Consider the following 16,798-nt stretch of genomic DNA (forward strand, 5'->3'; position numbering starts at 1 on the left):
TACATTAGACTAGACCAACGCATATATTATTTTTATATATTTTGAAAATAAGTACTAAACCAAAACAAAAATAAATAAATCGAGTGATGAACATAGTTTAAAAATAAATAAATTACTTGATTTATCTTCCAACAGAATTGAATTGCTCTTCAAATTATTTACTTAAAGCTTGCCAAGTTGTAAGATTCTTAAAGATATCAAGTAATCAAACATAGTAACATGCAACAGGTTGGATAACTATTATCAATCCCAATTTGCCCATAACCCATATGCTACTAAATCTCAAGATTTACTTTACACATGAAACCACTCTTATTAAAATAATTCAACTGTATAAAATTAGTGTAAAGTCAAGTCATATAAAATAAAAACTATAAAGTCAATATTTCATTTATTCAATCTCACACTATACCAAAGTTTAATCACACCATTTGAAAGAAATCATCTTCATCAATTCTCATCATCATAAGAAGCGGAAGAAGGTGAAATTGGGCCGGGTTTAATGGGTTTTAAGACCCTAAAATGGGCCATTTGGTTCATGATTATTGCTAATTGGATCGACCCGGTAAAGCCCGAACCCACCAAGTCAGCCCAAACCTTGACTAGCCACAGCTTTGATAATTACACTGTTGCTCTTCACAAAGCACTTCAGTTCTTCAACGCCCAAAAATGTAAGTCTACCTGTCCTGTATCATAATTTTTATTATGGGCGTGTTCGATAATAGTTTTAAAAGATATTACATGTTATAAAGGCGTCAAATAAAAATATAAGTGTTCAGTAAAGTAGTGGTGTTTACCGTGACAAGTTCATTATCATTAGCTATGCATGCTTAGACAGATAAGAGTAAAACACGATAGTTAATCAAATCTAACACTCATGATCACGTCGTTACAGCCGGGAAACTACCCAAGACCAATGGAATTCCGTGGAGAGGAAACTCAGGGCTACTTGATGGATCTCAACTTAAAGATGTGAAGGGAGGATTAGTAGGTGGATACTATGATTCTGGTGAAAACACCAAGTTTCATTTTCCTTTAGCCTATTCCATGACAATGCTAAGTTGGAGCTTGATTGAGTACCCTCATAAGTATCGTGCCATTAACGAGTATGATCATGCACGCGAACTCATCAAATGGGGAACAAATTACTTGCTCTTAACATTCGACTCAAATGCCACAAAGATCAGCAAAATCTATAGTCAGGTAGATTTTTTTTCACTGAAATTACCCCTAATTAGGACTTATTTCCTTGCCTATATGAAAGCAAATATAACTTATATAGGTATAAACTTCAATTTAACATAGATTTTGATTGAACAAGGTTGGTGGTGCCTATGAAAATTCAAATGTGCCTGATGATATAAGCTGTTGGGAGAGGCCAGAGGACATGGATTATCCGAGGCCAGTACAAACAGCATACGCCGGGCCAGAGCTAGCAGGGGAAATGGCAGCAGCCTTGGCTGCAGCCTCTATAGTATTCAAGAACACCCCTGCTTATTCAAAGAAACTCATCAAGGGTGCTGAAGCTCTCTTTGCCTTTGCCAGGGACCCTCAAAAGAGACGGCCTTACAGCCGTGGGAACCCTTGGATCGAGCCATACTACAACTCAACAGGCTACTTTGACGAGTACTTGTGGAGTACAACATGGTTGTATTTTGCTACTGGAAAACTTAGCTATCTTTCGTTAGCTACAAATCCTGTACTAAATAGGAATGCTATGTCTTTGAAATGGAGCAAGAAAGCCGGTGTTTTGAGTTGGGATAACAAGGTTCCTTCATCATTGATGTTGCTGACAAGATTGAGGAAATTCCGAGCTACATATTACCCATATGAATCAATGTTGATAGAGCATGATAAGCTTATTGCTTTGTCCATGTGTTCTTATCTCAAACCCTTCCATCTCTTCAAATGGAGTAAAGGTATGGAATTTTCGTTCTTTTCAGCTGAAAACCCCATGAGTGAACTCGTCTTAGCTTACTAGCTGTGATATAAACTTAGTTTAGTTGTGAAATGACTTACCTGAAAATTATTTGTTTAAGGTGAAAAGAACAAGGTCGAAACATCTGCAATTTGAGATGTGTTTTTCCCTTGAAGAATTTCGTTCTTACGATCTGATTTGGGAATGCAGGAGGATTGATACAGCTGAATGATGGAGAGCCACAATCTTTGCCGTATGTAGCAAATGCTGCTTTTTTAGCAAATCTATATGCTGATTACTTGAATGCTACTGAGAGTCCTGGATGGTCTTGCGGCTCTAAATTCTTCACTTTAGCCACTCTCCGCGATTTTGCTTCATCTCAGGTTTACTTCCCTTTTCCCTTGCTACCCATTTCTGCTGCTCTACGAACAATTATTAGACCGTCAAACACGGCCACAATGTTGTTCGTAACAAAATCCAAGCTGTCTTTTATCAATTGCCCTGCATGGCATGCGAACTATATTACATGATACTTTGTGATTAACCAAGACTACAGATGATGCAGTGATCTTGGCACTCTTGCTCAGTAGACTAACTACCTATTGTTTTATATCGACACAGATAGACTACATTTTGGGCAAAAACCCCCTAAGGTTAAGCTATGTGGTGGGATACGGTGACAAGTACCCGAACCATGTGCATCATCGAGCAGCTTCAATCCCATCTGATGGTTTAAAGTACACATGCAAGGGTGGACACAAGTGGAGGGACAGCACGAAATCCAATCCCAATACCATTGTAGGCGCCATGGTAGGAGGACCTGATCAGTTTGATCATTTTCATGATGATCGTCAAAACCGTGGCTCCACAGGACCCACATTAGCCGGTAATGCTGGGCTTGTGGCAGCACTTGTTTCACTGACTAGTGGTGGTGGTTATGGTGTTGATAAGAACTTACTGTTTTCAAACCTCTCACCACCAAATGGCTTCTGATTGTAATTTTCACAATGAAAGAAGAATTTATAGACAAAATCGAGAATGCCACGGATCTAATATAAAGTTGTATGTCCTGTAGCAGTTGCATAACTTAACTAGTAATGATGTTACCAATGCTAGGAACAAGATATCTAGTTTCTGATGAATAGAATTATGTATATTCCGATGGATGAATTATGCACAAGAAAACTCTATTGACTTATTATAATGTAATTTCACAATACTTGGTGATGACGATGTGTTCTTAGTTTCCTCATTGAGCATAGCATGAACCTGGTCCTCCAGGAGCAATCCTGCCAAGGCCGTCCCCTGGAGCAGCTGCAACTCCTCTTTGATTGAGCAGACACCTGAAGTGTGCTAGCCTCCTAGCTACTTGTCTTGGATTCCTAGCTAGCTTGTCAAACGACGTCCATAACCTCTCTACAGGAAGATAAGTACAACAACAAAAAAAGAATGAAAGATCAATCAGGAAGTTCAGTCATGCATAATATGTGGTAATTTTTATTTCTTTACAACTTTTTTCTTATTTTCCAAATGTTTCAAACTTGCATCCGTAGCCCACATGGTTATTATTCCCTGGCAAGTTTGTAATTCATGATTTTTTTTTTTTTTTCATATAAGCTTACAGCTGGGTCTCAAGTGTAACTTTGGGTTTTTTTTCACCTTAAAAAGGTTTAAAGAAAATACAAGTTCAGATAAGAGACATTAAGCTTAGACAAGGGCTACCGAAGTTCAATTTACAACAAAAATTAGTTCAAAGAAGGGTTTTTAGGTGATAAGTATGAAGCCTATGCTCAAGGCACAACACAGTACAGCGAGTGCAAAGCTGTTGATTACATTTTTGTTTAAAAAACAACGGTAATATATCAGAATATGAATCCTGGCATGAACACTAGTAAAGTAGTAATCTAGTTATTAATTACGATTACCTGCAGCTGCAGCAGCACGAGGCCATATGGTTTGTTCAATGTCAGATGCATCAATGTGTTCACCCCACATGCAAACTTCACCTCCAAGGACTAATTTTTGTTGCTTGGGATTTGTGATATTGGTTAGTGGTTCATTCATATAAAACTGCTGCCATGTGGTGTCTAAATGGTCCAAATACCAATTTTCCTGGTTGCTTACGATGCACCTTAACCCAGCTGCAGTCACCTTCTCAGCAACACCACCCCCTAGCCTATCAGATCGAGCAAAACATTGGAGAGAGAGTGTTTATCAACCTCCAAGAGCTTTATAAAGAAGGTGCCAAAAAATATTTGTTTGAGAAAAAACTGTTATATATGGAGATGACTAGATGCTTATTGCAAGGAGTTAAGAACATACCAATTATGGATCACAGTCTTTCGGTCCAGTTTATCACCAAAATTGTTAAAGGTTTCCTCCCTGTTTAAGTTTTAAATGCTTAAACGAGTAAGATACTTTGAGAGATGAACAGATGAATCAAATGGGATTGTACAGAGTATTGAAATAGGCAATATATTACCAGTTAATAACCTCATATCCATGGGATAATGCAATTTTCTGCGCTCTCAATACAAAGTATTGGTAAGCTTGAGAGCCAACCATCTTATGAGTCCGTAACCTGCAGAAGTCATCACAGTGTTCAATAGGTAGGAAAGAGAGCTCAGTTAACAAGACAAATGCACTAATAGAATGGACAGTCATAATAACTTATTGTTAGAAAGAGTTTAAAAGCTTACCATCCACTCACACGACGAGTTGACTCCCAGCAACCTGAGACATGAAAGTATCTATTGAACATACAACAGTAACAGTAGAATTTATGATCGAACATTCAAAGGCTCCAAAAGGGAAGAAATGAGAGCAATGTACAATCATCTTGCACCAAAAGTGCCAGGCTAATGCCATGCCTCTGTTTCATGAGATTACCGAATAAAAAGAACAATATATGGAAATTACGGAATATATTTAAATTTCCAAAAAATTCAACTAACCTGTATCAACTTCATCGCCTCCTAAATGAACAAACTTATATTTGAAGACCTTGCTAAAATCTGTCAAATTACAGGCAATGTTTGAGTTGATGCATAGAAGCCATCATAAGCCGCAAGTAAAATAATGGGCCATTGCATTACCTTTAAGAATTCCATCTATAACTTGGAAGGTGAATTCGTTGCTCACATCAAGTGGCTCCTTACAGTCTGCTGATGGCCACAGCAAAGGATAACCATTCCCCCTAAGCACGTGTGGTAAGCATCGTCAGTAGCGTGATCAGATTTGACAGATTACCCCTCAAGAAAATTATGCACCCCACATAGGAAAGCTCTTTGGCAGGTAACATATACAGTACATATTTTCGTTAAAATCAACATAATGTGATAATAAAAACACAAGATGAAACATGATCTTTTTGGATTCTTAAAAGACTAGCATTACAGTGTTATAGGACATTGAGCTTCCTCATTAATGGTCATGCAAATTTGTGAACTCTGTAGACTACAAACAGAGCCAGCACACAAATTATAGGTGCAACTGTGCAACTATTTCAGAATGTATCAGACCAGAGAAGTTGTTACACATATACTAATTTTCCAACACAAAAAAATTCCAGCAATCTGACATTTTGAACCCTTAAGTGAGGCAATATTTTTTTTTGTTTTTTTGGTCTATAAACAACGAAGGGTTCCTAAAATTACACAAATGACTTTTTAGCTCAACATTCAACATGCATAACACAAAATTTAGGAGCATCCTGAAGACTTATAGAATCCACGCCTTCCTGATTTCAAGATTTTGAAGCAGAATGAAATATTAAAGAGTTATAGACTTTACCATGAAGCAGCATGTCCAGGAACATCAATTTCAGCAAGTACATTCACTCCCCGCCTTTGAGCATATCTGTTATGATCAAGGATCGCATTATCAGAAAATCCTAGTAAAGCACAGACATAATAATTAAAGGCCACAAACCATTACTTGCCTCACAATTTCGGCAGCATCAGCCATTGTATATCGTTCTGTTGCAGAATATGCACCATCCCAAAGCTTTGGATATGAAGGAATCTCTAGTGGAAAAGATTGTGAATCTACGATGTGCCAATGCAGCACATTCTGCATAGAGAAACAGGTTATCAAGGCCATAAACTGTACCATGCTCAAAGATATATAACACAGTTACCACCAAGTAAAAATGTTCAATAGACAATGACATTCAGCTTTTGCATGGAGCAACTTGACAAAAATAATGCACAAGATACGAGTAATAAACTTATTCCTCATTCAAACTATGCTAAAGCTATACATCCTAAAAATAGCTACACATCCTTCCCTTATTTAAAAGAATACTACAGCACATAAATAATAATCCCAAGCAAAGCTGACAAATAAGAGTCTCCTTAAATATATTCTCAGCAAGGTTATAAAAGCTAGTATCATTAAAAAAAAAAAAATAAATAAATAAATAAATAAATAAATAAAACCTAAAAAAGCAATAATCTAGTTACTATCAACTGCAAAAAATATATGATAGATACTTAGAAATTTGTTGCCGAAGTAATTACTCTAAAACTTGTAAGATAGAAGCACAATGAGCACAAAACCTACAATTCAGGAGCGCAGTCCTTACCAGCTTTGCATATGTCATAGAATCGATGACTTTCTTTATCACACGCAAAGGTAGATAATGTCGTGATGTATCTGCATGCACATTACCCACATTAGAGCAGAACCACACATTTCAACCTGATTAATCTGAGCAAGTATGTGAACAATGGACATATAAACCCTGAAACTTAATACATCATGGTGTAGGTAATTTGAAGCTCCTTGACAATTAGCAGGTCCAAGGAATTACTAAAATAAAACCACCATTAAACCAACTCACCTATAAGCAATCCCCTATAAGAGAATCTTGGTTGATCAAAAATTGTCCATGGAACCATACCAACTTCTATTAGCCTAGTTTTGAAGTTAAAGCCGCAAAGCTGGCTGAATGTCTGCATTTGACACATAAATAGATGGTCGGAAGTGGTTAGCTCACACACTTCTATAAGTTATCAGCCTTAATGTATGTAAAATAGAAGCAAATAACCTGTAGTCCATGTAAAGCCCCATATACTGAGTTTGCCTGCATTCAAAAGGAAAATTAATCATCAGATAGTTCACAGAGGTATTGTTTTGACAATTTATTAGAAGGTGTTCAGATGCTGGTTACAGAAGATCACAGCAAAGTTGGCTTATTTTAAGAGGTAATGCAGTTCCGTAATGCAGAAAACATTATTATAATAACTGAATACAAAGATGGAACGTTTTGCTGATGAAATGGGATAATGTTAGCCTTAATTTGGCTCACCTCAATGCGAGCATAAGCAGGTTTCCCAGCAGCAGGAACAGTTAAGTTGTATGATTCATCAACCTCAGAGTGCAACTGCAAAACTAAAACATGTTTTTATGACAAACTTTTACATACACCAACCAATAGCATTCCAACCTCATACAAATCCCAATGAATAGTTTTAACTTTCACAATTTACCTCTTAAATACACAATATATATGTTACTAATTTACATGTTACAACCACTCAGAAAGTCATCTAAGATGTGAGAAGAATGTTTCAACCTTTAAGGACATTTCATAGCAGAACAATGAACTCAGTTATCCTAGCCAATTAACACAGTAGCATGAAAAACGCCTTCAATTGGTTGCAAGGATTCATAACACAAGTAGTAGCACACATTCATTTTTTCCACATAAAACTGTCACAAATTAGAACCTAAACAAGATATATATAGTACAAAAACCATCCAATAGCCTCAATTACAAGACATATACCCTGGTAAAGCAATAAGCAATGCATATCCAAATGTTCCTCAATACATAAGCTAAAACAAACTAACTCATACCTCATCATTTGGTGATTGAATAACCACATTGATCCCTTCAAGGAAAGCCAATTGGCCGAACCGCGAAAAATTGGCCTCAATGACATGATCCAAGGCAACAACATCCATAAATCTCATAAACCCATCTTTCAAAATCCCTGATTTATCACCATACTTGCTCCCAACAGTACTTAACTCAAATTCATTGCTTAGATAAAGTACCTTATTCCCATTGCTATAGTAATTTGGCATTGGCCATATATTCACTTGCTGAACTTTTTTGCCAGCAGCAGACACTAAACTAACTTCAATCAACAATAACAACAAACAAATTGGCACCAATTTCTTCCCCATTTCCATAGAAATCAAAATCACCAAAAACCCAAATAAATTTATGTAATTCTGTGCTTCAACAGCTACTAAAATCCCATAAATACAATGAATTTAGCAAACTAAATGCATTCTTTCATGAATGAATCAATAAATACATGTAAAAACACCAAAACCAGGATTTATTTCTTCAGATTTTGGAGCTGAAAATGGGAAATGTGCTGAAAAAAATGAGGATTTTTGGAATACAGTGAAAAGGGGTATTAAAATAGTAAATTTAAAGATAGAGAATTAATGGGTTTAGCAAATTGGGTGATTGTGAACAAGATTATTTCTGGGTTTAGTAGAAAACAGGTGTACTTTATTATTATATAATTGTGATGTTATTTTACATTTATGATTTTGTGATATTTTTCTATGTATTATTTCTGCACAAATGGTAATGGTATTGGTGGGTAGGTGTATCTCTTTTTTCGCCTGTCTAATTTGGAATCATCTTTTTGGAGAGCTTTTATTGTGAAATTAAAAGTCCGCCATTTTTCTACCTAATTTCTCTACTGTAGGTCTGTAGTTTTTACATTTACTTCTCACAATTTTAGAGGGTTTTTTTTTTTCCGTCAAATTTTAGAGGGGTTTTAATGGTGGACTTTTTTCAAATTTGAGTGAAAATGATGGTCTTATAACTGTTAAAATTGTTACATTTCGACTTCGTACATTGATGTGTTCATGATTCGGTCTTCTATCATAAAACTCACTTTTGTATCGTCATTGCGTTTTAATGTCATTCACTTCTTTGTCTTAATAATTACATTGATAGCAAGTGATATTAAAAGTTATGGGTATTTGGACACTACTCTCAAAGCATGATTCGTGCAGGCGGATGCACGATCCACATAGTGCATCTCTTCCCAAAAAAAAAGCGGAAAGAACATTGTATAGAATTGTAATGAACATTCAGTTAAAGTGCAAAGAACATGTTATAAAATTGTAATGAACATAATGTGCAGTTAAATAATGTTCTTTATGTTCATGTTCTTTGATTATCAGAATAATGTACTTTTATTTGTGACATATGTTAATTGTTTATTTAGAAATATTCTTTGGATTTTGTCTTTTAGATTATGGTGGTTGAATAAAAATAATGTTTATTACAATATATTATCATTAGAGGTGATAAAAAATTTGGGTCGGGCTGGGCCTTAACATAATATCTCGTGTCAAACCGGGAAAATGTAGTGGGCTTTTTGGGTTTTTTTCGGGCCGAGGTTGGATTTTTTTAACTAAAAATACATTTTTAAGGCTTGTCTAAACCTGCCCTATTTTCGGGCTAGATTAGGCCGGGCCGGGTTGGGTCGGGCCAAAGTCGATCACCTCTAATTATTATGTTTTTAATTAATATTACGGATGTTCTTTAGATATACATATAAAGAACATGAAGTTGGATGTTTTTTTTTACAAAATAGGTATATGTTCTTTATAAAACAAATATATGTTATGTTCATTATGAAATAGCTATATGTTCTTTACAAAACAAATGTATGTACTTTACTGAACAACGGAATGTTCATTCCGCGTTTTTAAAGAGAAAACGGATGCACGGAGCATCGTGCATCTGGTTCCATAGAAAAAATTTCACACTACTCTTAAGTCATGTGTATGAGAAGTGAATAAAGTAGATTTTTACGATTATGATGTGTAGTGTGTGTAAAATTTTAAAAAAAAAAAAAAACTTTATATAGCACATAAAAAAACATAAAAATGGTTTTTAACACTACAAAAAAATAATAAAAAATAATAATAATAATAATAATAATAATAATAATAATAATAATAAAAAATTTAACACCACAAAAAAAAATCACAAAATTGGAAATTACTGCCAATTAACACATCTTTGGATGAAATTTATTAAGTAGGTCCCATAAAGTACACTTGTCACAATCATGTTGGCTAAAAAAAGAATTTTTTATTTTTTTTTAAAAAACCCTAAAACTAATGCAGCCACCCTACCTCAACCAAGGCTACCACCGACACCCCACCACCCCCCAGCACTCACAACCACATGCACCCTCTTCCCCACGCTATCTGCGCAACCCCCGCCCCCAACCTTACCTCCGGCGTACCGGAAACCACCTCCCGCAGCCAGACCGACACCCATTGTATCCCCAAAACGACCAAACTACCCCAAAACGGCTATGAAATCGGCCACTAACGGCCGAAATCGGCCGATTTTAGGGCTGAGTGGTCGGTTTCAACCCTAAACTGGACGATTTTGGCCATTAGGGGTTGATTTCGTGGCCTCTTTTAGGGAATAGGTCGGGGTTGCGGGTTGCGGGAACGGGTCAGGGGTTGGTAATCGATAAAATTACTCAGGTTAGGGTTGCGGGAAGTCGAAAACGGGTCGGGGGTAGGTTTTCGGTGCTTGGCCTAAAGAGGGGATTCGCCAGAGGTGGGCCGGGGGCAGGGGGCGCGCTGGTTGGGTGGGGGAAAGGCTGCCTGTGGTGGTGGTGGGGTAGTAGGGCTTTTGTTTTTTTTTTCAATTATTATTTTTTGTTTTTTGTTTTTTGTTTTGTTTTAGCCAACTACATTAAGAGACGTGACATTGTGGCCCCACTTAACGGATTTCATCCTACAATCCGTTAAAGTGATGGTAAAAAAAATTTGGAGGTTTTTGGTGTTTTTTTTTTTTTTTTTAGTGTTTTTTGGTGGTGTCAAAAATCAAAATATTGAAATTCAGATAGAGTACTTATGTAAAGACATCAGGGTATTCTCTGTAGTTTAAATTTGAACATCAATTCTTGAAGTGTAATTTACACTATGAACATGCTTGGATTCCCTATAATAAGGGTGGGAAAGTAACGCATGTAAAAAAAATCTAATATTTTTAAAATGTATGGATTGAAGATAAAACTATAAAGAGTAATACATTTCCCTTAAAATAGGAGTAATAGTAATCCTAATCCACCTAGAAATAAATTCCCTTTTAATTGATCCTCTAGTAAAATTACCCCCTTAATGTTTCAAGAGAATCCAAGTAAGCCCTAATAAAGATAAGGGTCATCTTATACGAAGTATAATAAAGATTAGGAGGGAAATTTGCAAATTGCAGCCATTTAAAAACAAAATTGCAAATTGCAGTCCAAAAGTTCGTATAAATTGTAAATTGCAGCCCGATTCAATTGGTTTACATGTCAAAAAATCTCCGATTAAGATTTTAGGGTCCATTTTAGGTCTTAGGGAACCGAATTAAGCTCGGAATTAACAAAAAAAAAAAAAATAACATAAGTGCCTCGTTTTGCGTAACAAAAATGTATCGATTTGTGGTAAACTGTAAAAATGAGACACTTACGTTATTTTTTTGCTAATTCCGAGCTCAATTCGGTTCCTTAAGCCTAAAATGGACCCTAAAACCTTAATCGAAGATTTTTTGACATGTAAACCGATGGAAAAGTTGAATTAGACTGCAATTTTCAATTTATACGAACTTTTGGCTGCTATTATTCTTTTTTTAAATGACTGCAATTTGCAAAGTACGAACTTTAAATAACTGCAATTTACAAATTTTTCAAAAAAAAAATAAAAATAGTAAATCCTAGTGTAATCCGGGTAGATCTTTATAAACCGACCTATTTCCGGGTAGTATAAAAATAGGAGGAAAGCGAATAAAATATGGTATAGACGGTTTCAAAAACACAAAAAAGATTAGGATAAAATTTAGTTGGAGAAAACAATTAGGGTTTGGTGAAAGTGTGGAAATTCTGGATCAATGGAGGTCGAGCGTAGAATATACGATAAAGATAGATTTGATGATTTGTTGAAGAAATACTTCGATGATTATGATGATTACTCGGAAACGGGAAGGAAGTTTAGTTATAGGAAGGAGTTGAAGATTTTGAAGAAATTGTTCCTGAAAATAAAAATTTGTACCAAGAATCGTGAATTGCATGCCATGAATTACATTGATATTATGAAAAAGTTGAAGAATGTTGTAATTGATGTTTCTGACGCCTGCTTTATTCAAGTTGATGCCCTTGAATTGCTTTCACAATCGAAACATCACTCCACTTACTCTTCGATTATCGATTTCTTAGTTCAATGTCACCTTAAACGCAATCTTAAGGTAATCTTTATCAATCACTTTTCTCCAATTTAATGATTTATGATTAAATTATTGTTAATGATTAATGATTTAAGGTAATCGGTGAATTTTCAAGCATTTGATGAACCAGATAACAAATTTGGCCTTCGCCGTGAAGGTGCTATGGGGTCTGTTGATCCAGCTAATGAAGCGGAATTAGCCCTTGAAGTGATTGATTATTATAACAAGCACAAGGTTTGGTTAATCTTTTTTTAAATCATATCATATTATATCGGCTAATCGGCCTCTTTTATATTATTATTGTTATTGATTCGATCAATTTATTATTTTGTAGGGAGCAAAACTCAAATTTGTGTGTATGAAAAGGGCCAATGTTCTATTTTGCTATCTTATTCATTACTACATTACATTTACTGCCGTTGATGAAGATACTGGCTGTATCGGTACATACCAAGCAGCACTGGTAAAGCGACATTTAGTCAGCATCATCCTAAACCCTCTCTCTTCTTTCAATCAAAGGTACAATATGGTTTTTATTCTTTTTTCGTATTAACTGTGGTTTAAAATATTCATTTCAGTTCAGCTCAGTTCAGTCAATGAGAACAGGCCTTATTGTATGTAATCATTAGCATCATGGGGTATTACACTGCCTCTCATATCAAATCAATTGGCCTGGTAATGGAAACAATTAATGGGATTATGTTTATGTTGTAATTCTGTAAGTTAAGTTTGTTGATAAGCTGATGTACATGAGGGGCAAAAGAAAGATTGATTCTAGTTCCACCTCTTAGTATCACGTAATCACAAGCAAGGGTTGGGTCATTGGCTTATGTTGTTTCTGTCTGCTAATGTGCATGTTGTTGCAATTTCATGGCTACCATTGTAATTCTGTAAGTTTAGTTTGCTGCGTAATGAGTTCTCACGTAAGCTGATGTACAATGCAGGGGCAGAAGAAGAAGTGATTGATAAGCTGAATCAGGCGACACATTTCCGTGCTAAAGGTCTTGTGAAAGATGAATCAAGCAGCTGTGATGGTGTCAGGTCTGATGTACATGCAGGGGCAGATGATTCAAGCAGCTTGGCAACTGGTAGGGTTTGTCTTATAAACTAGAAATTTAGTAGAAAACATCTTGGTTTATTATATTTAATAGCTGTTTTTCTAGCTGCATACTAGAATTAGTTAAATGTTATACTGAAGTAGTATGTGCATCCTTTTAAGATTCTTGTGGGGAAAGCACATTCATATTTCATACTATGTAAGTATGTATATTAACACTCAATTTTAGAGATCCTAGACTTTTTGAAGCAAGCATGTGATGTCTTTAGCCAATCCAGATTTTTCGTTGTTGCATTTGAGAACTAGAAATATATCAGTAAATTACTTTAACTCAAATTAAAATGATGTATGTGTAGCCTTTACCAGTACTCATAAGTAGTTGTAGTTGTAGTTGTAACACAATCTTTTCACAAAACTCAATGTCATTAATTTTTTTTTTTCTAAGTTAAGTTAATACACGCTCAATAAAATAGGAGTAATAGTTATCCACTTATCCTAATCCGCCTGGGGTAACTTTTCCGTAATGAAAAATTATCCAACTACCTTATCTTTCCTCAGAGTCATTCCATTTCACTCTTCCCTGCCTTGATCTTCCTCCACCACTATCCCTAAAATAATGCCAATCTTGAGGAAATGAAATAATTATCCCTTTAATCCCTTTAATTGATCCTCTAGTAAAAATTACCTCATAAAAATTACCCCCTTAATTGTTGAAGACAATCTAGCAAGCCCTGATAAGGATAAGGGTTATCATATACTCGCATGTTATACTAAAGATTACTATATATGGATGAATGTTGTAATTAAAAGGTTAATCCTAAATTTAAATTACGACTTCATTAAAAGTCACTGTGCCAACATTTGTTCAACATTGCACCCATCTTATTGAGTGAATTGTGTAGTGATCATATATGTCAATATATATGAGAATAATTAAATTGTTTTTATTTGATAAACAAGATAATACAGATTATGAAGTAAGAGATAATAGGGCATTTTTGCAGTGCCCCTTTGGTGTAAACATCCAAGCTCATTATAAACTTCTCTCATTCGTTAAATTAATTATAAATGGCTTTTTATATAATTTGATACACCCCGGGGATAACCACTCCGATGATAAAGTTATAATGTGTTTAAGAGAAAAGAGAGGATGATATAAAGAGAGAGAAATATCGAGAGAGAGAGAGTAGTAAATACTACCTTTTTTTTATGGATAATCTTACCTATTTATAATGACTTCAATTGCCAGATGGTTGCATGCCATGCAAACCACTTTTAAGCCAAGTGTCAATTAATCAACGCCCACGTGCTCAGTTTTAGGAGGCGCCGATATGTATGCCGTTATATGACGGTGTCGATATTGGTATTTTCACTAAAAAAACCAAACCTGTTTAGTCTATACAAGTTTGGTTATCGGCACTGTAGCAGTTATCGGTATCCTCCCATACAACTATTTATCATTAAATTTGTCAAAATACAGAGTATCCATATATATATTTTTTTGAACAAAATACAGATACTAGCTATAAACATACTAACTAAACATCTATATAGTTATTAGCACGATAAAAAGAACGAGCCGACCCGATTTATTCGGCCCAGAACTGAAAAAGAACGGCATGGTAATGTGCGTGTGTGGGTCGGCCTTGCACCGCTTTTATTTGGGAGAAGCACAATAAGGCACGGTATAACAAAGCATGCTAAAATCAATGCAATTTTGGTTAGACACACAAATCTACTCGACACGATGACACGTGGGCGTGGGCCGTGTAAGAGCCAATTTTTTGAAAATTTCGGCCCGATCTGACATGGCACGAAACTCATAAGCTGAGTAATGGTCTGGATCTAACTAACCCCAAAACACGTGAGCCTGACACAAGGCATGGCCAGAGGCATCTTTGCTTGTATGTTTTTGAATGTTCATTGGTAGTAAACGTGCAAGCTAAGCTATGTTTTGAATGTCACGAAGGCCCCCAAGCATACTGATCACCACAAATATCTCTTGTTTTAAGTTTAATAGCTATGTTGGTTTGGTTTGTTGTAATTTTCTTGGTTTCTTTACTCTACTTAGGTTGTAATACTGTCTTTCGTTAATAGTATCTTTTGTAAAAAAAAAAAAAAAAAAAAAAAAAAAAAAAAAAAAAAAAGTTGCTTAGTTAGATGAATATTGCAAAAACTAACATGGCACTAGTGGGCCATTAGGGACAACAAGCTAAGCTAGTCCCATGGTCAACAAAATATCTAGTCGTACAATTAAATTATGCAATTCATATTTTCGAAGTGCGACACTCAACTAGAAATCCCACATACATCCAACCAAAAATGAAGAGTTGAGATCAGCTTTGAATTATCCTTTGCCACAATTACATGTCCAAATCATAAACAACACATTATTTATGAAAATTGACAAAAAACGCAAGTCATATTCACAAAACAACACTTTCAACAAAAACAAAATAAAATAAAATAAAATCACAAACCAAAATACTTTCTAAGTTTATTTTCAAGTGACACGTATTAATTTTTAACACTATTATTACAATTTTTTTAACCATCTTTTGTGATTTATATCTATATAAATAATTACATAATTATATAAAATCTGTTAAATTTAAATATCAAATTAAAGTATATATATTTTTAATATTGGTAATGTTATAGTTAGCCCTAAGGGCTATATATAATCATCAAATATACTCTTGAAAATTGTATAAAATTAAGAATTCATGACAAAAACACGCGTAAATCAGTGTTATTAGTGTTTATATTTTGATGATTTCTTAACTTTTTACGATTTTCAAGTGTAAATTTAATGCTTATATGTAGCCCTAAGGATTATGTATAACATTTTCCTTTTAATATATCAGTATATATATATTTTTTAAATAACATTATCACAAATTCACAATTAATAATAATGATATCCCATTACAAAAAAATGATATATTGATATTAATGCTTAAAAACATGAGTTCGTTGACAAATATACTTCATATATAGATACGGAGTACTTCGATATGTCAACTAAAAAAAGAAAATACTTGGATAAATCTTTCCAATGTGAATAAGTACCATATTAATATTGACTATAATATACTTGTGACCTATGTAACAACTCTTACAATTTGGTTTTCTTTATTTGTAGAAATCGGCTTGACTTTTAAACAAAAATCAACATCAATTAGCTATATATATGGCCCAAATAAGAAACATTATCCACCACCTGTTTATCAGTTTATGCATTTTATATCTCAATAATTCCACTATTGCCACATTCATGTAATGTGACGATATGAAAATAGATCAACTTCACTATAATAATATTTGGTGGATACTTCTGGTTTTGGTATATTTCATGATTAATAATCCATAAATTCCACCAATTTACGATATTGTTCTTTTATTTTTTTGTCATATAAGGAGTATGATTGCATGAATATTTAATTTGTATCTTCGTATTTTTAATGAATCAATGCACGATGATTTTGTTAATAAAAATTTACAAAATAGATGTATGTTTTAATAATAAAAGGAAGTAATATGAGGAACCATT

General features: G+C 34.6%; 2 protein-coding genes and 1 long non-coding RNA gene across 4 annotated transcripts; 2 read left to right on the forward strand and 1 right to left on the reverse strand.

Annotated features, from left to right (window-relative positions):
• Positions 1–406: 406 nt before the first annotated feature.
• Positions 407–2,911, forward strand: LOC145627104 (endoglucanase 12-like). Its single transcript, XM_081679499.1, has 5 exons — positions 407–671; positions 896–1,203; positions 1,322–1,919; positions 2,129–2,301; positions 2,540–2,911. Exons 1-5 carry the CDS (start codon positions 503–505, stop codon positions 2,909–2,911), a joined length of 1,620 nt encoding a protein of 539 aa, XP_081535625.1. The 5' UTR covers positions 407–502.
• On the reverse strand, positions 562–8,616 carry LOC145626326 (beta-hexosaminidase 3-like). 2 transcript variants are annotated; one of them, XM_081678755.1, is made up of 15 exons: positions 7,781–8,616; positions 7,230–7,304; positions 6,969–7,004; positions 6,762–6,873; positions 6,504–6,574; positions 5,859–5,989; positions 5,711–5,776; positions 5,014–5,114; positions 4,873–4,932; positions 4,618–4,651; positions 4,401–4,499; positions 4,241–4,300; positions 3,844–4,094; positions 3,139–3,334; positions 562–686 (listed from the first exon to the last, which is right to left on the reverse strand). In XM_081678755.1, the coding sequence occupies exons 1-14, from the start codon at positions 8,117–8,119 to the stop codon at positions 3,168–3,170; spliced, it is 1,602 nt and encodes a 533-aa protein (XP_081534881.1). In that variant the 5' UTR covers positions 8,120–8,616; the 3' UTR covers positions 562–686; positions 3,139–3,167. The 2 variants fall into 2 exon arrangements, with proteins under 2 accessions (XP_081534881.1, XP_081534880.1); XM_081678754.1 differs by lacking the exon at positions 562–686 and having other exon boundaries at positions 2,938–3,334; positions 7,781–8,614.
• A 3,119-nt stretch (positions 8,617–11,735) lies between these two features.
• Positions 11,736–13,490, forward strand: LOC145626328 (uncharacterized). The gene is made up of 3 exons (XR_014110988.1): positions 11,736–12,422; positions 12,523–12,707; positions 13,133–13,490. It is a non-coding gene; the product is annotated as an uncharacterized LOC145626328 (long non-coding RNA).
• The last annotated feature ends 3,308 nt before the right edge of the window (positions 13,491–16,798 follow it).

Source organism: Chenopodium album, chromosome 4, assembly GCF_948465745.1.
Source record: "Chenopodium album chromosome 4, dcCheAlbu1.1, whole genome shotgun sequence".
Taxonomy (NCBI): Eukaryota; Viridiplantae; Streptophyta; class Magnoliopsida; order Caryophyllales; family Amaranthaceae; genus Chenopodium; species Chenopodium album.

Excerpts from the sequence above, each read along its gene's own strand:
- LOC145627104 (XM_081679499.1), top strand. The coding sequence starts at position 503 with ATGGGTTTTAAGACCCTAAAATGGGCCATTTGGTTCATGATTATTGCT. Across the intron at positions 1,204-1,321 it reads TCAGCAAAATCTATAGTCAG|GTTGGTGGTGCCTATGAAAA; the intron begins GTAGATTTTTTT and ends TGATTGAACAAG. Across the intron at positions 1,920-2,128 it reads TCTCTTCAAATGGAGTAAAG|GAGGATTGATACAGCTGAAT; the intron begins GTATGGAATTTT and ends TTGGGAATGCAG.
- LOC145626326 (XM_081678755.1), bottom strand. The coding sequence starts at position 8,119 with ATGGAAATGGGGAAGAAATTGGTGCCAATTTGTTTGTTGTTATTGTTG. Across the intron at positions 6,575-6,761 it reads TTATAGGGGATTGCTTATAG|ATACATCACGACATTATCTA; the intron begins GTGAGTTGGTTT and ends ATGTGCATGCAG. Across the intron at positions 3,335-3,843 it reads TCGTGCTGCTGCAGCTGCAG|AGAGGTTATGGACGTCGTTT; the intron begins GTAATCGTAATT and ends ATCTTCCTGTAG.